At 41.9% G+C, this 23,836-nt stretch overlaps 1 protein-coding gene across 1 annotated transcript in view; it reads left to right on the top strand.

The window, feature by feature from the left end:
• The window catches only part of PCDH15 (protocadherin related 15), a 379,975-nt gene that overhangs the window by 287,955 nt on the left and 68,184 nt on the right, over nucleotides 1–23,836 (top strand). The window contains exons 23-25 of the mRNA XM_059821547.1: nucleotides 684–796; nucleotides 13,964–14,073; nucleotides 14,823–14,963. Of these exons, the coding sequence (XP_059677530.1) occupies nucleotides 684–796; nucleotides 13,964–14,073; nucleotides 14,823–14,963 (364 nt within the window). The remainder of the gene's footprint in view (nucleotides 1–683; nucleotides 797–13,963; nucleotides 14,074–14,822; nucleotides 14,964–23,836) is intronic.

The raw sequence follows: 23,836 nt of genomic DNA, 5'->3' as shown, positions 1-23,836 counted from the left end.
CCCAGCAGCCAAGCACAGGTTAAATAAACAAATAGACATGAGTAAAGATCAGATAAGTGAAAGATTTATAATAGGCCGCCTTTGGAGAAGGTCTTCTGGTCTTGTCCATGCTTTAGCATACAGAGGATCTCTTTTCTTAAGAGGATTTGGCGAGGGGGGGGAAGGTAGTGTTAATTTTTTTTTTTTGTTTTGATATCAGACCTCAGTTTTAACGTTGGCAACACAGAATTCTTACCTAGCACTTTTTCTGTTTGTTTTATTGGGAGTTATAGGTGGGTTTTCAATAGAAAATGCGTAAATGTAGAACTGAACTATATACTGTTAAAGAACTTGAAACTGATTCTGGTGTTCTGAGTAAGGATGGTCTGTGGTTAGATGTGAAGGGAATCCCCTCAAAAATGTACTTGAAGCTGGCAGTGCGTTTTGCAGAGGTATTTGTAGAAGAGTGTTGTATTTAAATTCCAGTTTACGGTGTTTCTGTAAATTCTCTAGCAGGTGTTTCAACTTGCGGATGGCTGTCACCTTTTTCCTCTATGTTTTGTTCTTATACGATGTATGATTTGTAGTGAAAGAAAATCTCACCCGGCTTGTTAGACCCTGAAAATACAACAAGCATTGTTGCGAGTCAACATAGAAAATGTTCTTGCCTATACTAAGAGAGTAATTTTCTGTATTGTTTATAGCTAGTGGTCATTGCATATGATGATGGGGATCCCGTGAAGTTCAACACCACTACTGTAGAAATTGCTGTGCTGCAGCCTTCAGTAATTCCACGGTTTACGCAGGATGAATACAGGTAAAGCATTTATTCATTCACATTACGACTGTTACTTCCGAAGTTGAAATAAGTTCCTGTTTGAACGCTACTCTGAGATACGTGGGCTACGAAAATACTCTGTTGTCAGCATGGAAGTGCTTCCTCTGCATATACCTCAACTTTTGTACCTTGTGCTGTTCACTTTGGCTCACGGAAGGAAATAAGACACAAAAATAAGGTTTGAACCAAAGCACCGAAAGCGTTATGTACTTAGAGCTGATAACGTATTTACTGATGTTAACTCTTCTTTAGAAACAGAATTGGATGTTGCTCTGAGGAGAGAGCAGTCAGCGCTCAGGCCCACCAGAAGTGCGACTGTGTGAAATTACATGCAGGAATTTTTTGCGGCACTCCCACTTGACAAAGCGAGGGTGGCAAAATACTTTAGAGTTGCTTCTTTCTCTGAGCCACAAGTTATTTGGCAGCCAGCCATTCCCTAATCGTATCAGACAGTGATGCAATTTTACCGTTTTAACAGGTTGTTTCCAACTGGAGAGATCTGGGCTGTAGGTGACAATGACAGTGAGGAGAGGTTTGTTTGAAATTATCCTCTCGGAAGCTGTTGAAAATGTCAGTCATGTGGATGAAAAAAAAAAATCTGCGCATTGAAATTGTAGCTGGGATCACTGGGGGCTCTAGGTTAAGTTTCCTCCAGTCTGTTTGAGTGTGTTTTGATCCTGTACACCAGTCATGTGGGACATGAGAGAATTCAGACTTGACTTCTTTGACACTAGATGTGGAGGTGATAGTTATTATTGCTACAGAGTCATGATTTGATAAAGTTTACCCTCTGACAGTTTAATAAAATCAACCCCATTTTCTTAAAATTAAGTAAAAAAAAAAAAAAAGTGGTGCACAGACTGATTAGTTTGTTAAATTTTGTTACAGAGAATATGTTCATAAACGGTTTTTGACATCTGTATAGTAATAGGATCAATACACACAGCCTCCCGATATCAAGAAATTATAGCCTTGCTGCAATATGTGCTCTTGATTCAAATGTGGCTACATAATCAGTATCAGAATATAATGGGGTTTGTATATATATTTTCAAAACTAAGGACTGCAGGAAATCAGAAATTGGATGGAGCATTATTGGCTTCGGTAGACCCCAATGAGAGGACTTGCTTAGCTATTTTAAGGGGTTGAGACAAAAATTCCTGATGTGCGTTCTGGTTTTCCTCATGATTAGGGTATTAGCATTTTGAAGGAATACATTAAAAGAAAATGAAAAATGGCAAAATACTCTACTAATTTTGTATTTAATGTTGAAAGAGAAATATGAAATCAGAAAGAATAGTGCAAAGTTATAAACTTTGCATTTAATGATAGTGCAAATGTTAATCCTTTGCTGAAGGAATTTTCTTGAGAGAGATTATTCCTGTGGCTCCCTATATTTTATTAGATATCTTCAGATGCATGAAGTGTAGTTTAGGTAATGTAGCAAAAGGTAGACCTCTAAATAAAAATGTTTCCATTTATTTCTGTAATTTCAGATATCGTGTGAATGCATGTGATTTCTGAATAATATTTAAAGCCTTTCTGTAATAGACTGAACCTTCTGTGTTACCGTTTTCTAGAAAAAATTGAGCAGGTCCCGTTTGTGTAGCTGGGAGGAAAAAAGATGCGTAGCTATGTTTAACAGAAAGGCATGAAAATACGATCGTTATGAGACCTTTCCAAGATATTCCCCGTTCTGGGTAAATTACAAAAGCTAATTTACCTAGTCTCAGGAGCCAGCCAGGGGGCCGGAGCAGCGAAAGAGACTCTTCACAGCTAGGCGCATACTTAGTAATGCACTTTGTTTCCTTTTTCTTTTATGAATTTATTCCAAATGACCTTTACCTTTAAGGAGCTTGTCCTTGAATCTTACCTGGTGACAAATGTGATCCCGAGCAGTGTGTTTTGGGAGAGGCTACAACGCAGCCACAGTGCTAGACCCCTCGGGCCGAGTCCAGCACGAGTCCGGCCTCCCGAGTACTCGGAGCACGGTGCGGTCCACCTCTGCGATGTAGAAGAGGTGTCTTGCAGTTCTCATGTCAGCCAACACAGCGTCTTTGTTTGCAGGATTGTGAGAAGAGACTTGAAGGTCCAGGAGCACAGGCAGCATTTGCACTGCCTTCTGAAAAACGAACTGAGCTCACACTCCCTGAGGCCACCTTGAGCTCCAGTTTTATCCCAGGAGATGGGAACTTTATTTCACTACAATGAAGAAAGCTTAAAGTAGAAAGTGGCTTATATCTCCTAATACCCTTAGATGACAACTGAATAACCCGTGTTATCTTCTCCTCCTTGCGAACTCATCGGGATTAGCTGAATAGCCTAGTTTCTCTTTCCAAAGAAGTGGCGCTACTCCATTCTTGCTAAGTTCTTTGATGCACACTTTCATAAAAAAACCTCTTAAAATCTTTGGGGGGATTTTCTTCAACGTCGGAAATTAAATGAAAACCCCAAAACTCTCTGATTCAGCTGTGGGACTCTCTCAAACATTTTGGAGCAGGACTAGTTTTGATTCCTAAGGTTTTCAGTGCAAACTGCACTTTGTGTTTGGTTTCTTGACAGTGATGCAAGCTGGAGCTGGCAGGTTTCATATAACCTTATTTTTCGGTTGACACAGTGTATCTTTAGGGTAAATGTCAGCACAGAGTAATGGTGCTACTTGCAAAGTGATAAACCGTTGGATGTGGATGCTGGAATTTTTGAAGGATTGAGAATTAGTGGCTTTAGAGTGGATTAGTGTTGATCTTTGCTTGCAATTATCATTATCTGGATGATTCCAGCGGTTTTTTCTAGCTGTTTTACGAACTTCATTTCTGTGTATTTAGAAAAAGATCACAGTTGAACGGTTTTACAGAATAAAGCTGCCTGCACAGTTGCAGCATGTATTACAAATCAGAAATAAACACAAAAAATAGGAGAGAAGGGACCAGATGGCATGATCAAAAAGGCATTGCCGCGTTAGGCAGATAGGGAGATAAAAGTGCAGCTCTGCCTTGAGCTGTTGGTCTGGCAGCTCTCTGCTCTGTCAGAAGTACACCAGCGCATTGGGGTCTCTGCTTGGAGTCCTGTTCCTACTAAGGAAGGCTTTGATTGATTATTATCCGTGTCTTAAAGTGACTTCTGTAGGAGGCAGCAGTCAAGTAGATGAGAGTCAGAGATTTGCATTTTATTCACTGGCTGCTCTCCCTCTGCATTTTTCCATAATTTAGGGCAAATTAATTAGTCTCTTTTTCCCCCCACCTTCTTTGTTTGGATTGTAAATTATACTGGAGACTTCTAAATGCTGCTGCGCTGTACATATAAAAGAGCAAAGGGAAGCTTAAGAGCTCTGAGAACCATAAAATACAACATGGCGCAGTTGCTTTGACAAGTGAGTGATAAAATACAGTTCCTTCCTAATGCCTGAGATAGATGACGGCTGAAGTACATCAGAAAGATACCTGCTGCAACCGGTCAGCTCTTCTGGTGGGAACTAGCGAGTCAAGGCCAAGCATCCCAGCAGCCTGGGTGCAGCATGCCTTAGGACGTTCCTCCTGCACGGACTCACACCCTGTTAGAAGCAGAGCAGCATCAGCCAGCAGGTCTGCGTGACCTGGTCCAGCAGCTCGTGAAGATGCCACCCCAGGGGCTTGCAGGCCGTTAGCATAGTGAATGAGGGCCAGATGATCCATGCCTCGTGCTCCCTGCACGTGACCATCTTCTGGGGACAGCAGTACAGTGCAGCTCCCACAGATCTCTCTCTAGTGCATCCTTAGATGTGAGCCTAACTGCCTTCACCATGCTTCAGCTGGTACTGCAGGCTATCCCAGTGCTCCTAGCCTGGATCTTCCTTCTGAAGCAGCAGAGTTTAACTGCGTTAGCACTGTGGATCCTTCTCTACTTGGATCCTTGTCTGTCCCTGTCACGGATATGAAATAGGACTTTGAGAGAGCTGACAGCAGCAGTGCCTGCTGAATAAAGTATTTTCCAAACCAGGCGTTGTTTGCTTGTTCCACAAAAAATGCAAAGTGTGAAGAGGCAAAAATCAAAGAGAATCAAAGGCCTATAACATGCAGAGGTTTAACTGTAGATGGCTAGTCCACCTCTGAGCCCAGTTGACCTTTTGCTGCCAGGGAAGGACACTGCTGCTGATGCTCTTCTCGTTGCCTCTCCCTGCGGGGTGGTTGGCAGTCAGTCAGATTTTGCTGGTTCTTCAAAGCGCTGACGGCGGAGAGAGGCACAAGCGCCAAACCTGACGCACGGGGCGGTTGTCGGCAGTGTACGGCCAAGGCCTGAGCCGCCGCTTCCACTGCCTCCCTCCAGCTGAAGTGACAGCCTGGAGAGCAAAGGCCTGGGGGTGCTGGGCACAGCAAGGTGATGAAGAAGCGGGTGCCGGCACGCGGCACGTGAGACTTTCCACATCGCTGCCCAGAACGAGCTGTGGCTGTTCGCGCAGTTTGTTAAGGTTTGTAATGCTGACTTCGATCTCGTTCTGCTAAGTGCTGGCGAAACAGCCACGTCTCTGGCAATGAATTACTTGCTTGGGAAAATCAAATCAGCTGTTCTGAGTGCTCCTTTCCCAAGCTGTGAATTCTCTTGTCCTGACAGCTCCACCCAGACCACCTCTGGCTTGAACTCCAGAGCAAGTAATTGATCCAGAAGTTTCCATTTCTTCCAAACAGGTAATGGCAGCACTTTAATTTCTTAATTAACAGATCATAATTAGTAGCACTGTGGAACAGTGAAGACCAGATGTGAAGTGAACCTCAGATGAATATAAAGAGATTTTTTTTAGCAAGCCTGTCCTCTTTATGAGTACATTCTCATTTTTAAAAAGTAAAAGTTCAAAAGAACTTGGGATCCTCTTCTTGTTTTGTTAATTAATAAATATCACATCCTCTGCAACTAGAAGGTCATTGCTAATAGCAATGTGCTGCTGTAGCAGGAAATTAAATGTTAACCGAAAGCAGCGTCATTGGTTCCTAATTATTGCCTGTGGGCACATTAAACAGGTGTTCAGCCATTTCATAGCAGAAAAAGGAAAATACTGGAAACTTTTAGCTTCTGTTAGTATTGCGTTATAGGTCCCCAACCTGTTTGAAAAGATGTGTCCACTTGTATGGTAATCTGAAGTTTGGTTCCAATTTACAAGGAAATATGTGAAGTTGCAAATTTCAGGATATTACTTGATGTAAATGTAGTGTGGCATTTTATTTCTCTACTAGCAACGACATTCTACTGCGAAAATGTGCTCTGGTTAAAAAGTGAGATTTTGTGACATGCGGACCTCTCGCTCACTCAGCAGAAGATATGATGCAATGTTTTCCACCTAATTAAATCCATCAACGCTGGAGGCAGATATCATCCAAGCAAATAGCTATGTATCATAGGTTTTCACAAAACAAAATTACGGAGGCATATCAGGAGTCAATTGGAAGTGTTATTCCAAGAGGTTTTTTTCAGTTCTCTGGTTTATTGCTGTTCAGTGAAACAGTTATTCTCATTGTGAAATAGGACATGGGGAATCCTGCATAGAGGCATCGAGGGTAGGGGTAGCATTTCGTGTTTGAAATCTCCCGAATTCGGTGCCTCCTTCGAAAAGGTGCCGTTTGGCATAGAACAGCATCCGCAATATTGCGAACAACTGAAGCCTCATAGAAGCAACTGTGCTTTTCTCATCGTGACTATCCTACGAATTCAGTCATCCTCTTTACAGTGCGTGAGAGAAAAAATACAAGTATTAAGAGAAATGAGTTATTCCAGGGAGAGGAATAGGTTAATCTATACATGTCTTACAAAATCAGGAACGATAAGTTCTCTTCAGAAATGAGAACAGCAGCTGAGAACGTCCTTTGTTCAAAGCAAGAGCAGGACAGGGGAAAAAAACCCAAACCATGTACACCAGGGATTTGGAGGGGAAGGGGAACATTTTTGGGTTGTAGGCAACAGTGAGGTTTCCAAAGCTATTTTCTTACTGATTTACTTATTTGTCTCTGACATGTTGCTTTGAGAAGTAATTTGAGAAGTCATAACTTGTTTCCTGTAAGTAAAATGGCATTATTAAGGGAAGTGAGATGCTTCCTAAATGAAACCATGTGCCAAAGTGGCAGGGTATAAACTTCTGCCTCAGATGCGGTCGCTTTTTCATCAGGCTGCTCGTGAGCTGTATTTCTTCAAGACTCTGTTAACATAAGTTTTCTATTTTCCTTCCTATTAGAGCACACTGCTGTTTTAAGTAGCGCTCAGCGAGGGGGTCATTTCCCCCTTCTTGTAACGGGAGCGCACAGGGGTTTAGTTTTGTCCCTCAAAAGCATTTTATTCAATGATGGTAGATTTAGAGCCTACATTTGGGTAATCCTTTTCCCAGGATATCCAAGTCTTACCGCTGCTTCTCCTGCCTTACCCATAATGGAATTTACATTCCATTTTATGAATGAAAGACATGAAAAAGAGTGAAATACCACTGGCAACATTTTTGGTGCAACGGGGTGGAGCGGGGAATAGTCAGTGTTTTCCTCAAACTGAAGCTAGAGGAATGATGCACAGGTTCCACGCGCATTTTTAATTTGCCTCACGTGTTCAGTGGCAGCTTGGCTTGAGGAACATAGGTGTGGTTTTGCCTTTGGAATCGATGGTTTATGGTGGTGTTCTACTGGTACGTATTTTGGTTTTGTAATAAAGCATGAAAAAACACACTTTAGCATGTGGCTGTAAACATTAGGAAATTAAACTATTTCAACAGCAGATACTGAAGCATGGTTTGCCGTTGAGAGATTAGGGAGCGAGTTAGCAGGTGATTACAGCGTAGTTAGAAGGATCACCTTTTTTTTCCCGGTTTTCCTTGTTCTAGTAGTGCTGCATTGCATTTTATTAAAAACTTCTACTTCTTTTTACCAAACAAAGAGGAAACTCTAATTTTATGTATCTTTTTTTCAATGAACTATTATGGTGAAATGAATCTAGCTGCATGTTACCAGGTTATACCAGAAGAGGTAAGTCCAGGTCCGTGCAGGGAATCTGCCTTGCTGTGCTTGGTCAGAGCTTTCAAGACCATGTTGCAGTTTAATGGAATGTAGAACTACGTCACCCTGGGATTGTGAATATGAAACAGAAATAATACACAAATGTAGTATGAAACCCTATCAGCTTTTGGCAGCGTATTATGAGAGCGCAAAGCCACGGCGTTATCCTTGGTCTTAGAATTGATCCTAGCGATACCCGTCTGTCTGACTGAGTCAAGTATGTGAGTGTCTCCTTCATTGTGCTTGATGGGAACTTTTTTTTTCCCTTTTTTGCTTCCGTAGTAACCCTGACAGAAATCTTCACGTCTTCATGTCCTTAGCTTTAATTTAGGAAGACTGGTGGGATCACCCAAATGCATTATGCCTGATGACAGAGAGTTCACGGGAACAAAATTTGACATCTGGCTTAAAAGATAATAGGTTATGACAGGGGCTCACTGGAACAATGTCCAGACTCCCTTGTCATCTGTTTTAGAGATAAATACCATGAAAAGGTCAGAATGTCTTGAACCAATTTGAGAATTGAGACAGAAAGTGAGGGTATTAGGTACAGTTAGGAATATGTGATCCTTTTCAGGACGCTTTGAAGATAAACTGCTTGAAAAATACACCTAATTAAGGAGAAAATATTCTTTTCCTGAAAAAAAGAATCACTGACTCTCTCAAACTGTTCAGATTGTTACAGTTGCACGTACTGGAAACTGAAAATTTGAGAAATTGATCAATTATGGCTATAAAATGTGGCTAGGTCCTTTTTTTGAGCAAGGACAGGAAGCCAAGAGAGACTAAATGCATTGGTGAAAGGATTAAAAGAGCTGCCATCGTGATGGTTTACTTCTTGCTTTCTTCTTTCTTTACTTTTTGTTTTGCTACCCCAGTTAGAAACTTGCACATTTTTTTCACAATCTTAAAAACTCAGCTGCATAGCCAGGCCAATTTAAGTGTTTCTCTTTGTAGAGCTTTTATTAGCTATTTTAGTTTCCATATAACTTTGCTGTTAGCTCGCCTCATTTTAGACACCCTAGTGCTCTGTCTCCGCTTTTCTGCAAATACATACGTTCAGTTGTTTTTAATGGCTTTCGTAGCTTCTCTTTAATGCAAAACATGACAGACAGACAAAATGCCAAATGAAATCGCTTCCCGTGAGGAGCCAGGTGAAAAGAGCCCGTGCAGGGATGGGTATGCTGCTCAGAAACGTGCTTCGGGTGGAAGAGGGTGGAATAGCTTCAGGTAAAATGCCCCTGAGAGTTAAAAGTAGCTAAGGCCAAAACACGTTGAGAAGCTGTAATGTGAGAGAAGGTAGGGAGACGATTTTACCAGGAGAGGTCCAAACGACATTTTAATCAAGTTGAGCTGAGAATCTTAGCAACGTAATTAAACAAAAAACCAAAATATTAAAGTTCTGAGGTATGCTTATGGACCTCCATGAACTAGAATATAATCTACAAAATAGAGTCAAGTGAAGTGTCTAATACAGAGTATATACACATCACACCATTAAACTTCAGTACTAAACCAATTTTCCAATTTACTGTTGGGTTTGCTAGTTTTAAATTTAATTTTTGATTAAATCGCATGGTTGTGCTTTTGCAGATAGAAGAGTTTTCATGGTGAATTTAAAGCATATTGGGTATCAGGCAGATTGAAAAATGGATGAGAGTCTGATGTGTTTAGCAAAGGGAAAAAAGAAGCCGAAGAGAGGAGAAGTTAAAATTTCACTTTGGACATTAGAAATAGTTATGCCCTGTAATGTATTTGATATGTGTTCAGTCTCCATTTCCCCCTCCAATCGAGGTGTATGGATAATTGAGATACGGCTCATTAAAAGATACTATTCTTTTACAGTTTGTATCATTTTTCAGTGTTTTTATATATAAATAATGACTTTAATCCTGTTGTTGTTCTAGTTTGGGGTTACTTTTTTTTCATGAGGGGCAAACGCATTTTGTGGCACGGTTTCGTGCCGAAGAGGTAAGCAACGCAATAGAGGCTTCAACAAAACACAGGCAAATCTCAGACTTGTTCAGGGGTAACTAAATCAGAAGAGTGGGACAGACTTATTATTGAACATCTATTGTGTCAATTTTAAATTACTTTGTTCTTCCCACATCCGAGGCCATCGGACGCCAATCTTATCTCAGCATGGCACAAAGCGATTGAGGCTGCTCCTTTTTTACACTGCGCTGCCTTCGTGACCTCTTTTGCCCCCCACGGCTTGTCAGGAAGGGTTTGGGCAGGTTGGGTGGCTTCACGCCGAGCCCGGGGATCCTACGGGGTTGTTGTTGCACCACAGCGATGGGGGCCCCTCCCGGTATCCATCCCATCCTGGATGCTGACAAGATACCATTTACTATTTCTGTAAAAACATTAAAGGGAAGATCGACCAACCTAAATTGCACATTGCTGTGACGGTTACAGAAAAATACTGTGTGAATGAACAAAACATTGGTATAGAAATGTATTTATTTTGTCCTAGTCAGAAGCTGGCTGTGCAAAGGGAGGTGCTTAGGAGGAAAGATCAAGGCTATGAGTAGGCTGAGTTGCAGCTGAGGTGGCTAAAGTGTGTGTTAATTGCTGTTTATCCCATTTCACCCTAAGATTTATGGGGTGCAAGTGGATTATCACGCTAATGCACGAGGCCTTCTTACATTCAGTGACTGTAGGTACGTGGATACCCATGCGTGGTAAGCATTGGGGGAGAATATTAGAAATCACGTATTTGAGAAGGGGTTTTGTTCAGAAGCTCAGAAAGTAACCGTTTCATTTAAAACATTTCAAAGTCGTCAGCACTGGACTGTAAGGCAATGGCGTTCCGATCCCATGCAGGTGACAGTGACAGAAATGTACTGCCAGGCACGGTGACTGTATTGGCCGCCGCACTCAGAAGGCTCAATAAGGCGTTGCAAACGTTATCAGACAAAAATATCTTCAGACGCTCTGAATCCTAATCGTGTGTTGAAGTCACAGCAGCACCCTTCCCTTTCACTACGCTGTCGGTTTTCTAAGCCTTCTCTGGGTGGCGGGGACTGGATTGCTCTGCTTTGCGAGCGTCACGTCTTCTCACAAAAATAACCGGCCTTTATCATCCAGTAATGCAAAATTATTGCATAAAAATGCCCTTGCCTGTCCCCTAAAGCAGCTTCAAATAGTATGTCTACCACTTAAAAAAAAAAAAAAAAAAGGCACCATTGTACATCTTAGTCACTCAAAAATTGGAAAATAATGAACTTATCCCCAAAGAAAGCTTATTAGAGCTTGTAGTACAGGATAAAGAACAGGATATTGTCAGCGGAATACCATTGTCTTTTGCCGGTTCACTTCTCTACAATTCAGCACAATGTTCTTAAGAGACCAGCTGTATGTTTTAATTCAGCTGATGCATTGCTCCCGTTGAACCTGATCACCTTAATTAAATCTGGGAAATGAAATCAATACAATTACTGCGGCGGTTTTCTGTCCACTCCCTCTATAGCCTCTCATAGCAAACACAAAAGCCGCTTGCTAATTGATATTGATTTGTCAATTGATTGAATTCAGCTATGTCAGAGGGGAAGTTACAAGGCCATTTCCATTAAAAGAATATACTGAAAGAGTGCTTCAGATGAAATGTGGGGTTTGTGTGTACACAGTCATGAGGTTTTTTGTTCAAATTATATGCCTTCGGAAGAAAAAGAAAACAACATAATATATGATGCGACATAAAAAAGATCTTTATTTTCCTCGCTGGCCTGCATCTCTGACCTCATCAAAAGAGCTACAGCTTGAAATGCTTTCAGATTTGACAGCCTTTTTTTTTCCTGTCTCTAAGATTAACCTTTGCGTTTGTAAAATGCACATTAATAAGCATTTTATAGCACTAGTTTTGCAGCTTAATAAATCAGGTATCAATAATGAATTTTATTTCTACTGCTGATAGCACACTTGAGGCAGAAGGTTGGGAGCCAGAGTGATCAGCTCTGTGCATGTGTGTTTGAGTGAAAGTGAAGTTACCATCATTTTTTTCTGCGAAAAAATCGGGAGGTCAGTGTTTCGGTACAGTCATTATTACACGATCCGGTGTGGCTCAGCCTGGAATGGTATCTTCTTCCCATTATTTGTCCCGTTGAAGGACTGGGGATGCTCGGAAGAATTGATACTTCATTGTGCTAAGTGAGATACAGTATTTTAATTTAAGACAGACTGGGCCCTCCACAGGAAGCAAAACAAAACAAGTAGATAAGGCAATGAAAGATGCCACAGGATGGGAAGGATAGCCCTACGGGCCACGGATATGGTTTGCCTTTGGCATCTTTTTTGCAGGTGATGTAATCTAGAGCATGAGCGGTCAAGCCGGTGCCATAACTGGATTAAGCTGAGATCAAAAACTCGGGGAGAGCAGGAGAAGTATAACCCTTAGGGTGAAGTGAGGGAGTAGTTAGAGAATCTAGGGTCAGGGTGAAGGCAGTCTGAATAGCAACACCGAGGGAAGAGATAGAAGTACACGTAAACTTCTGACCAACATTCATGTAGGCGGAAGGCAGTTGCTACAGAAAGCCGCAAAGCGTGAAGGCAAGCAAATCTACCATGTCTCTTTTTTCTTTTCTTTTTTTAAACAATAATGAATAATTTACCCACTGAATTTTTGAAATTCTGTATATTCAGTGTCATTATCTAGAACTTTTTCCAGGATGTTGAAACCAATATACATCCCAAAGAAAATGTTTGTAAGACAGAAATCAAGGGCGGATTGTTGGTCTCTTGGTATGTGATGGTGACGGTTTGGGTTCAGTAGTTAAGACTGCAGCCTGGGCTTCCAACTTTCTGCCCTTGGAATGGGGAAGCATGGTATCGGGTGGAGTATTTGAAAAATACCTGGAGGATGAAAGAGGGAAGTCATAAAATATTCTCTGAAACGAAAGCGGGTGTAGATTCTTTCCAGAATTTTGAAGATCAGTGCACAACTGAAATACTCCTTAAAGTCTACTCCTACTTAGGAGCCTATCTCAACATATCCTCATCTGTCTTTTATTTCATTATATCCTGAATGAGTGTGATGTTTAAAGACGGAAGATATCTGGATAATGCTGGTTTTAATAAAGATGCATCTGCATTTGTGGATGATTGCAAAAATTTCCTTTCAAATTTATTTGTTCACTAGCACGACTAGTTTTAAGCATTAATTCAGCCTTTACTTGCTGTGATGGAGATCTGAACATTTAGTTTGAGATTAGCTCAAGAGTCTCACTTCTCCTGTTGAAATTGTTTAGATTGCTGTTTTAAACACATTAGCACAGACTCTTTGTTCATTCTGAAGTAGTTACGGTTTCCTTGAAGAAACAGCATCTCAAACGTTACTTGTGACATTTTCCGAGGAGATAGCGTTTGAACAGTAGGAAAGAGTGTGGTAATTCTTTGCTGCGTTTCAGGAGGAAACTTATTATTTATACATGAGGAAACTACACTGAATATGAGATGCTCAGTTTTCGGTGTTTGCAGGGTATGAAGAACATGAGATTCCAATGTGTTAGTAGTGTAATCTTTTTTCTTTGTCTTTCTTTACACAAATCAGTGCTCAGTGAATCAGAAAAAATTCACCGAATGCTTAAAAGATGTGTTTGTGTACTTGGGTTGCAGTTCATTTCCTGAAAAGTGTCTTGGTTTTTATTACCGAAATGGGTTGGCAGGAAAATTGTTGGATCTTTCTGAAGAGTAGACATTCCTGTGGAGGTGGCTTTAAAGTGCTCGCTGCCTAAATAACAGAGGTTTACCCATGAATTAATTTTCCTGCATGCATTTCTGATAGATCACTGAGTTTTCTTAGTATAGGTGAGTATTATAAAATACCTATTATGTTCTAAATTTTACTTGCAGTTTACCAGTCTGTGGTGGTTCTTGTGTTTCTGTTATTTTCTACTCTTTTTTCCCTGCTTTTCCATTTCTCATATCAAAGAACCATAGTAGCTTTATATTAGCTTTATATTGTCACCTCTCGTCAGTTAGACTTCTTACGGTTTTTTGCGTTTTAATATGTCTTTCCATAATAACGGATCATCTCACTTTGGCAGCCTAATAGATGGATGAAGCTACTAACCTGAGGAATAAGTTTCAGTAATCTGCCCTTCAGGCAACTGGAAGATAACACAAATACTTCTGTTCAATTCTGCAGACCCCCGCCAGTGAGTGAAAGTGCAACAAAAGGAACCGTGGTCGCAGTTGTTACAGCGGCCGCCTTGAACCAGACAATTGTATATTCAATTGTTTCAGGAAACGAGGAGGGTAAGTACTAATTTTTCGGTCTCAGTGGTTATGCTGAACCTAGTGCGTGCATCGGAAGTCTTCAAGAAATAGTGGTTAGAAATAAAGCTGCGGAGGCGAAATCCCACCTCATCTGTACAAGCAGGAGGGACTGCCATTATCAAGCCTTTAGAAATCAGCTAAAGATCGGATTAGTTAGGAAGAATTACAATGAAAGTTAAAATACAGTGGAATTTTCACTGATGTGAAAATTCGCATCGGTGGCACATGGTGTGAATCCATGGCATGCTGAAACAGGAATATAGCTTTGATGATGTTGTACTTCTTGCTTAGAAATCTGTTTTAAGGCATTATAGACTTTGCCAAGCGATAGTCACAAGTATTAGGTTAGAGCCTGATATTTAAACAAAACATCGTTCCTACATTTGCGTCCTTCTGGGGTACTCTCCGTGATCCACCTTGAAATCTCTAAGCGAGATTACACTTATTCTCTCCTTTTTGTGAGAGTGGGCTGTTCGTCTTGTCTGCTCTTGCCACCGTGTCCTCAAGTTGGTTATTCCAGTCCCAGGTCAGATTCAGCTGCTGTGTTCCTTTGAAGACAGCGTCTGAGAAGAGTTATATGGGCTTTTAGAGGCCTGAGGGAGGGATGGGAACGACTTTCTCAAGACGGTGTCAGAGAATAGTGTCATCACCAAAACAGAAGCACTTAGGCATTAAAAAGAAGTGTTTATGTGTCTTAGAAAGTTCCTTCTGTTTTTGCTGGGTTTCAGATGTGTTTGCTATTAATAACAGAACAGGCGTGATCTCGGTTAAAAAGTCTCTGGATTATGAAAGCGTGAAAAGTTACGAGCTTCGAGTTCAAGCGGACTCCTTACAAGTGGTACGATCCAATCTGCGTGTCCCTTCCAAAAGTAAGTTTAAAAATCCTTATTTTTAAGTCTGTTTTTAATATACATACGTATTGTTATTTTTTGAGGATATTGATAACTGCACTCTAGCTGGTGACCTTCTTTTGTTATCAGAAATACAATGACGACGATGGTGTGTGCATTTGTGGATCTCTGTGCTTGCCTTTCGTACACGGAGCTGCTCAGTCTTGAGCTAAACCCTCACAAATCATGTCGATGTTACACAGTTGTAGGTCTCACTGATACAGACAAAAGTCACATTTATATAAAAACAGAGCATTGATAGCACAAATTGAACATTTTCAGTGTAAATAGGGCTTTTTCTAATGGAACGTCACAGTTACTTTTTTTGTAAACACATTATACAGCCCAAATACAGACCTCTTCCCTGCTGGGCTGGTAGCATCGCAGCCAGTGTTGGGATGCTACTGCCGAGAAGAATGGGGAATAGATACACAGCAAGGGTGACGGGAAGAAGACAACTCCTTCAGCACCCCGAGGGTCTGCGTGGAGTTTCTTGCAACCCTGACTGAGAGCAAACTGGAGGCAAGGACCTGCTGCGACAAAGACTAGAAGGTTCTTTGCAGCATCTCTAGGCAGGAAGGAGTTTATTTACAAACTGCCTTGCTTTGCCTCTGTCTCATGGTGAGGGTTTTCTTTTTCTAATAAAAGTAATTTGAAAGGTCTTTTGATGATTTTTATCATCCTTCCTCTAAGGAAAAGGTCTGGAAAGTCTGGCTTTCAAACATCTGGCTCACTTAGTGCCCTATCCCATCTTATACAACTTCTATTTAAGCCACAGTTGGGCCCTAGTAAAGAAAACACAGACTGTGCTTGTTGTCTCAATTTTCTTTCTTTATTTTTGGTCTCTGTGAGTCCCAGTTTTTCCCTGCTTTAGCTGAGGAGCATCATGGATGCAATGAAAAGAAGCCCAGGGCAGTGGACTGTTGCACTGAGAAAAGGGCGGGGAGGAATTGAACATCTGTTTGAAGGCTATGAAAATATTACCTTCTTTCATTTCAATTTGAATGTAAGTTTATCTCCAGTCATCTGTTCTGCAGTCAGAGTTATTCCAGTATGAGCTGTGGGCCAGAACTTTCTCAGGTGGCCGGAGCTTTTTTCTCCTCTGCACTTCCACCAGTGTTAATCATAAGCAAGTTTGTAGCACTGGAAAAAAGCAGGCTCAGCCTGACCAAAAGTATCCCCATGAACTAATAGGTTGAGGGGAAAACTTCAGCCTCTTTCTTTTAAAATGTCTGTCCAAGAGACGCTGTACCATCTCCGTGCATTTGCCCTTGCGTGAGCTGAGGGATCCCAGGGAGGCCAGGCTTTGGGTACCTGCTGTTTATTGATGCGTGTGTAAAACACATTCAAAAAAGGACATCGCATCGGTATTTTGAAACCATGAAATACAAATGGAGTTCAGATTCACTTCAGCCTTCAGCTTTACGCAGATCACCAATATTTAGTTACTTGTCAATCAAGGGAGATGGGCGGGGGAGATACCATAAACAAAACGCTAGTACCAGGCTGTTCCTAAACGTCCGTGAGATTTGGGCACTTGTTGAAGTGCGTACGTAATAAAACCTCCTTACAAGTTTTGGAAGCCCCCAGTAATATAATGAGCAATTTTCATTCGAGTGCATTTTTTAAAGCATTATGGGCAGTATGATGCTGTGGGGATTGTGCTGCCACTGACTTTGCTTTGCTCTCTGTTCCCAAGGAGGTCTGCGTGGCCAGCCAGGGGCGAAAACATTTCCATTGGTCATTCATCTGTCACTAATGTTAGACTGTCACCTTTCCACCTGCCCTGAGTAAGAGAGAATTCATTGTGCCTGTATCCAGGCACAGAGAGCACTGGGAAGATTAGGCCTCGGAGCACGGTGTGATCCCTTTCTCTCCCTTGCTGCAGGGAGAAGAGAGTTGTGTCAGCTTTCTTGCTTTTGCTGCTCACTCCGGGCTCTCTGGCTGGCATGTGGGCAGGCGGAGAGCCAAGTGCCACCCCGTTGTTGTTAAAGGTGACAAAGTTCTCCCATGTCAGACAGAGTCTTTCCCACGCTGCAGGTTGCGATCCAGAGTTAAGAGTCTTGAGGGTTACAAAGGAAGGGCCCCCCTTAACTAACTGGGCTGATTCCGCTGTCCTTTTTCTGTAATTAGTCTTCTAATTATTGTTGTGATGGATACAATAATGGCCATGAATATTAGGAAACCCATCTCTGACTTATTTCAGTGCCAGTTTGGTGCACATGCTTAAGAGTATTGTGTATAGATGAGAGATCAAAATTCAGATTTTTCAGGATAGTAATTATTCTTGCGATACTGAAATTGGTACTTCATGAAAATTTGCTTACAGATTTTTAAAGGTCTTAAAGATATTAGACTTAATGGGCCTAAGTATTTGGGACCATGCCATAAAATGGGGTGACAGACTATAGCCTGAGACATTGTACAGGGGGTGGCGGTTAAAATCCATTCATCAGGCTTTCCGATACTACCCACATAACCAGCAAAAGATTTTTGGAAATTGAGCATGTATCGTCATGGATATTTCTTCTTCCTTAAGAAAGACTTGAGTGTGCGTGTGGTGTAACACGAAGGCATTATTTAATGGTCAGAAGTTGAACTGTATTAACAGCAATGTAATATTCTGTGTGCTGTTATAGCCACCATCAATGACGTGTCTGCAGAGGGAGAGAAAGAGAGAGCTAGTGCCAGTTGACTGCATTTCTTTGTGTCTGGGAGAGGTCCAGTTAAGGTTATAGTCTATAAAACGTGGCCAGGCCGTACGCAGTGAGGACATAAGGCTTCTGTGCGGTGTACAGCTTTTCTCAAATCTTTTCTGACGTGGGTGAACAGACGAGGAGTCAGCAGGTTACAGCAGAGGTCTTTGGGCCAACCTCACCGGTCAGGGAAACAGTGGCCTCCGTATCACTCCCCCGACTCATAGCCTGCACTAGAGCAGTTCTCCCAGCTGGGCAGCAGTTTTAAAAAGGTGATGGCTGAATTATTGTATTCAGGGATACGTGATAATGACTGGAGTTTGAATTTAGTCCAACTTAAAGGGAGACATGCACTTGGGGTATGTGTTTGGAAATCCGCGAGTATACAGCATGTATTAGGTTTTGAACATGCACTGTGCGGGATGGATAGCTAAAGACTTTGGTAGATATATCTTTTTAAAATACTTTACAAAAGTATCTGGCTAACTAAAGCACTTATGTCTTTGTAATGGAGATCCCTTGACCTCTAGGTTTGATTCCTACATTTGTATGATGTATGTCTTTCCATTTTCTTGGCACCTTTTACTTTCTTGATGAGTTTTAATCAGGTTAAATACTACTTCAGAGTTTCAGGGCACTGAATTGATGAACTACAGTGGAAGGAGATGAGACGGAATTAATGCACCACTGTGGACTTTGGTGACATTGAAATGATGAACCGCTTTGGAGATAGGTAACTTTGAACGCAATTCTCTAGAACTATGGGACACTGAATTAATACACCGCTCTGACATTCAACGGCAATGAATTGCTGCCAGTTCCGGTGTTAGATACCACTGAATCGGTGAACCGTTCTGGAATTGTTGGCAGTGAATTGATGACCTACTCTGGAGCTGCAATGATGAGCCCTTCTGGAGCTAGATAACACAGCCACGAAACAGTGCTGAATTTTACAAAACTCAGAAGCTAGGTACCGAATAATTTTTAACTGTATGGTGTTATAGAAGATAATTATATAGAAGTAGGAGTTTGAGTTTTCATCTGTGCAGTGGAAAAGTGGATGATACTGCATTAAGTGTAACTAAGCTTGTCATTCAGTGATAGTGCCAACTGAAGTAATAACTGAATAAATAAATGAGGAGAGAAAGTACATTGAGACATCCTTTGGCGTATGAGAACATAAAATTGGTGACCTAAACTGTTTTTTTTTTAAAATATGATGCTAAATCATGCAAAATCACACTCTTGCTTTCAGCAGAATCCAACTCCTTAAATGAGTTACTTTAACTGAAACTTTATAATATGAAAATGCGGTGCATTGTTACTTCATTTGAATGGAAGAAGAGTTACGTTTTCTGATGATCGTGAATTGGAATTCTGGCTTAAGGAATCAGCAACTGGTGATGCTGAGCCCTGAAAGACCTTCAGTATTAATGGAACTCTTCAATTAAGTTATATTTAGCAGCCTGGTTTTTTTCTGTCTGCTCTTTGCTTCTTAGGTTGTCTATCACAATAGACCATAGTCTAGTGGTATACTGTAGGTCAAATTAGGATTGTGTTTATTAGCTTCCAAATAGAAGTTTTCAGTTCTCCCTTAATGAATAAGATGAAAAAAAAAAAAGAAAAATGGATATATAAGGAGAACATCAAAAACTGTGTGTGGCGGGATGTGTTCTGCAGTGGGAAGGTGCTGCTGTGTAATCTATCACAGAGCGAGCAGCTCCTTCCTCCCTGAAGGAGTTGTGAATGGGTGAGCCAAAGGGAATGTATCAGAAGTATTTCTTGAACAAGAACAGGAGAAACATCATCTTTTACCTCATTTGAACACTGTCAGCTGTTCACGAAGTTTTTGTCAGCGTCTCGCTGTCCTGCAGTTTGATACCCAGGGAAACGCGGTCAGAGAGAGTAATAACCTTGTTGTGGCAAGGAAGGAAGGGACAGGAGGAAGCAGAGAGGTTTTCATGGGAAACCAGGGGGAGCAGCGAAGAGAAAGTGCTGCCTGAACACAGTAAGAAAGAGCAGTGGAGCGGTATAGACAAGAAAGGGAGAAGGGGGGATTTTTCCACCAAAGTAAACATGGTCCCAGTTTTAAGAATCAAAGCGTCAGTGGGCATCTGGTCGCTGTGCCAGACAGATGAAACATGGAGTGTAGTGGCAGACGCCAGGGCTTCCCGCTTTCATCTGGAGAGAAGGGTACATTTACAAGAGAGCCAGAATACGTTTGCTTTTGAACACCACGGAGATAAGGGCCCTTCAAATTCCTCTGAGTACAGACGTGGAGGATTCAGTCTCATGTTTTGCGGTGTTCACAGTTTCCAGCATCTGAGAAGAGCGCATCTTTTCATTCCCCAACTCCATACGTATGACCCTTTCAACCTGTCACCGCACTCTCGCTCACTGATCTGCTGCCGACAGCAGTTGTCACTTGCTCTCTTATCTTGACTCATCGTTGCCGTCTGTGCGTAGCTTCACCCGTCCTCCGTGGCTGCTCAGCGAGGTAGCCTCCAGGCTGTTCCAGTGTCTGTCTGCAAACGGACATGGATGCAAACAGATTGTCTGAAAATTAAACCTTACAGGCGAAGGTGTTACCGGTTGGCATGGTGCTGCGTGAAAGGTTTGTCTTCATTAGAAGTTACTTGTGTTAACAGCTTCTTCCTCAATCAGTTGTTGAGAGGGAGGCCAGAGGGGGTATTTTTGACTGCAGGTTGCTCTGGTGTAGATTTTTGTCTTGTTTTGATTGTCTCTAAGACTGTTTGTGAGACGCCTCCGCCTCCCAAGTGAGTCACGTTCTCGTGGCAGGGGTGAAAAGAGGGGTTTCTTGTGTCATCTTCTTGCAAATGCAGCGGAACTCTCCCCTACATCCCTGATCTTGTCACCTGCATCTTCATTAGGAAACTTCTGGCTTGCCTTGTAGCCCCACTGTCATCTCTCCCCCGTCCTCTTTTTTTATTTTTGCTTGCGCTCTTGCTGACTTGATTGGCCCTAATTAAAGAGTAGGGAAAGGAAGAGCAGCAAGCACGTATTTCACATTCCTAGAGATGCAAGAATAATGACAGAACCACATGGTTGCTTTTACTGTCTTTTAAGAGGAATTAAAAAGAAATGAAAAGCCCTGCCAACAATGAATTTGTTATTTTTTACAGTTGTGCTTGCTCTGGCTTGATAAGCAGGTTTCTTTTTTAGAAATTGCAAGTGCCGTCTTTGTGTTTGCATCCAACCTGCTACAGGTGAGAACTAAACCGAGATACCCCTCCAAACTCTCATGGGTGCTGCAGAATTCAGAGTAGCATGAATTTTTATTAAAAATCAACTTAGAAGTAGAATTCAGCAAGCAAGAGGTGAGGAATCTCGAGAGTGTTACACCATCTGAGGGGGGAATACACTTCCACAGTTTTTTCATTTCAATCGTGTGTGCTAAATATTCCATTCACTGCCAGGTGTGAATACATTATCTTGGTAGAGATGTTTTTTATTTTGGTATCGTAAGATTTTTAAGCAAAAATGCACCTTTCCGTTTATTATTTACATGTTTTATTCATTCAGTTAGAACTATTTTTCGCCTTTGGCACAGCCCCAAGCAAGAAGTAGTGCACACCGATTCCCCAAACGTACGCAGAGGCACTGCCCCGAGGAGGGTCATTTCTGTTGTCAGATTGCTGCTGTGATCCCAGCTGTGAGGCAGGGCTTTGCTCTGGGTGGTGGAGGGTAAAAGGAGAACAGTCCTGTCTCTCCTGTAATGTTTTTGGTTTTCTAATCACAAAATAGACCTTCGGGAATCATAAAGCGAAAAGGAATAAAACTAGTTTTCCAGTCAAAATTCTGCAACTGTTCCATACTAGTTGGGAATGATAGTTTTACTGAGTTAAATATGAAAATGAATTCTGTACCCTTGTATTATTGACTTCTCAAGTGGCCTTACATTTATAGTTTCAAACACGTTGCAAAAGTTCGTGCTGATGGTGTTTTAGAAGTTGGCTGCCATGCCAGTCCCTGAATCCAGGAGACGCAACAGATGGAGAAAATACGCCGCAGAGCCTGAAGAGCTGCGAATCTGCCTCCTCTGCCACACAGCTCTGGGGCAGTTTCCCTGAAAGCCACTGGGATGAACGTCAAATTTCTCTGGGCCACAAAGCAGTGTGTTTTAGAGAGACTGCATAAAATGTGAGCTCCCTCTCAATTAATTATTTGGTAGAAAAAGATGTTTTATATTGATATGCGTCAGACCTTGGATCAGTGCTATTCCAAATACGTTGCTGTTTACGTCTTGTCGAAGCTTCTTTTTGCACTGTTCTTGATCAACTGCGGCATATGAGCTTCTTCAGGCTTTATGGGCACGTTCTGATTTAGATCAAAATGCCATTGAAAAATATTCGGCGCTGATTCCTATTTGGTTCTGCCAAATTTAGTAAGGCGAGATTGAGTGCAGCTGCAGTTCAGTTTATTTTACCTGCCAAAGCACAAAGTCTGCTCGACAGACTTGTAAGATAGTAGTAAAGCAAAGTGCTATTGAACCCCATCAAATGACAATGCTTGTTCCCGGTTTGATTAAAATGAACTTTTAAGAGTTCTGCTGTTACCTACTGCAGAACAAACAGCCACTGCTACAACTAGATGCAGTTTTTCTACATTAAAATGCCCAATTCATGAAGAGCAGCTGTATCAATGGCTGGTTTGGCATGTTACTGAAGACAAGTGCAGTATCATTGGTGAAAGCGTAATGTAAAGCAGATCTGGTAGCACGAAAAGCATAGCTGATGCTGTCCCAGTGTTCAAAAAGCATTGCTTTAGTTTAACTTAATTTCTGCAGTCTGGCAAGAAGCTACAGGCTCACGTGAATCAGGCACATTATTAGCACTACTTAGGTAAGCAGTGATACTGGAAGAGGGTTTTCAACAAGCGTGTATGGGAAGAACTTGTGGAAATGCGAGTAGGCAGTAGTTCTGACCAGCTCCCCGGGGTTTTTGTTATTGTTTTTTGTTTTCTATGTTAGTCATTCCTGATCTGCTAGTTTTATGTCTTTCAGAGGATCCTCAGGTTTCTTTTAGAGCAGCTTTCAGGATGTTTTCTCTCTCCTTAATCAAATCACAGAAGGTGAAAGATCCAAACGCCTCGTCTTGTAGTCTTGGGCGCGATTATTTATCTGGAGCAGTGCATGCAATATGTTTGGTTTTTACAAGCTGAAGATGACTTAGAAGCAGCTGCTGTTCTATGTACTTTGTACGCTGCAGCTCATCTCAGGGTGGTCTAGAAGAGCAGAGGCAAATGGGTCACACCAACTGGGACCTTGTGGGAGATTGTGGTGTGGTGTAAAAACTTCCTTTGTGGTATACTGTCTGGGAGGCTGACCAGACCTTCATGTCTGGATTTCTCACACCAATTAGTTCAACAGTCAATGAGCATGTCTTAGTAATAAAAATGTGCAGAAAACCAAAGAAGCTGTTTGCTTCTCAAGTATTATTTGCATACCTTGTGTGCAGAGAAGGACTTCCCTTACAGCTGAAGGAAGGCAGTTGTAGCACTCAATCAATTTTCTTCTCTGCTCTTTTTGGCCACCGTGGCAGTCCTGTGCTGCTTTGTTCAGGGAAGGATGCTTTCTTCTTTCACCTGGCCAGCTATTTAGGTAGCTCAGTCACAGTAAAAAGAATTATACTTTGATTGCAAGAGGTCTAACAAGAAGTACCATGAAGGAGTAAATCCTGGTTCCAGCTCCTGGAATCCGTGAAAAAGAATGTAATCGGGGCTGGCTTCCAGATCCAGAATACCAAAGAAGCAAGGTTTTACGTTCGTGGGGATACAAAATTTCCCCTCTGGAAGGTGAGTGTAAATATTGGTGTCCTTCAGTGTTCACTGCCCTACCTGCGAGAGTATCAGTAACTAACAGTGCACATTATATAGTGGTTGCAGTTGTCTCCCTTCTGGTACCGGAAAAGAAGGCTGGAGCCACACGCAAATAATATTTAGAGCAAGCATTAACAAATTTGGGATGTGAAGGAAAAAAGAGTCTAATGCCAGAGTCTAACCCAGACCCTGTAAGAACACGCTCAGGTTGGGTGGCCTTTTGGTGGCCCAGGTGGGACTCAGGCAGGGCACTGGAGGTGCAGGGGCGGTGGACGTAGGAGCACCATACCCCGTGTCTCTGGGCACCGGAGCCGTGCA

The sequence above is a fragment of the Gavia stellata genome, chromosome 9 (genome assembly GCF_030936135.1).
Source record: "Gavia stellata isolate bGavSte3 chromosome 9, bGavSte3.hap2, whole genome shotgun sequence".
NCBI lineage: Eukaryota > Metazoa > Chordata > Aves > Gaviiformes > Gaviidae > Gavia > Gavia stellata.
This window is presented reverse-complemented; position numbering and strand designations above follow the sequence as displayed.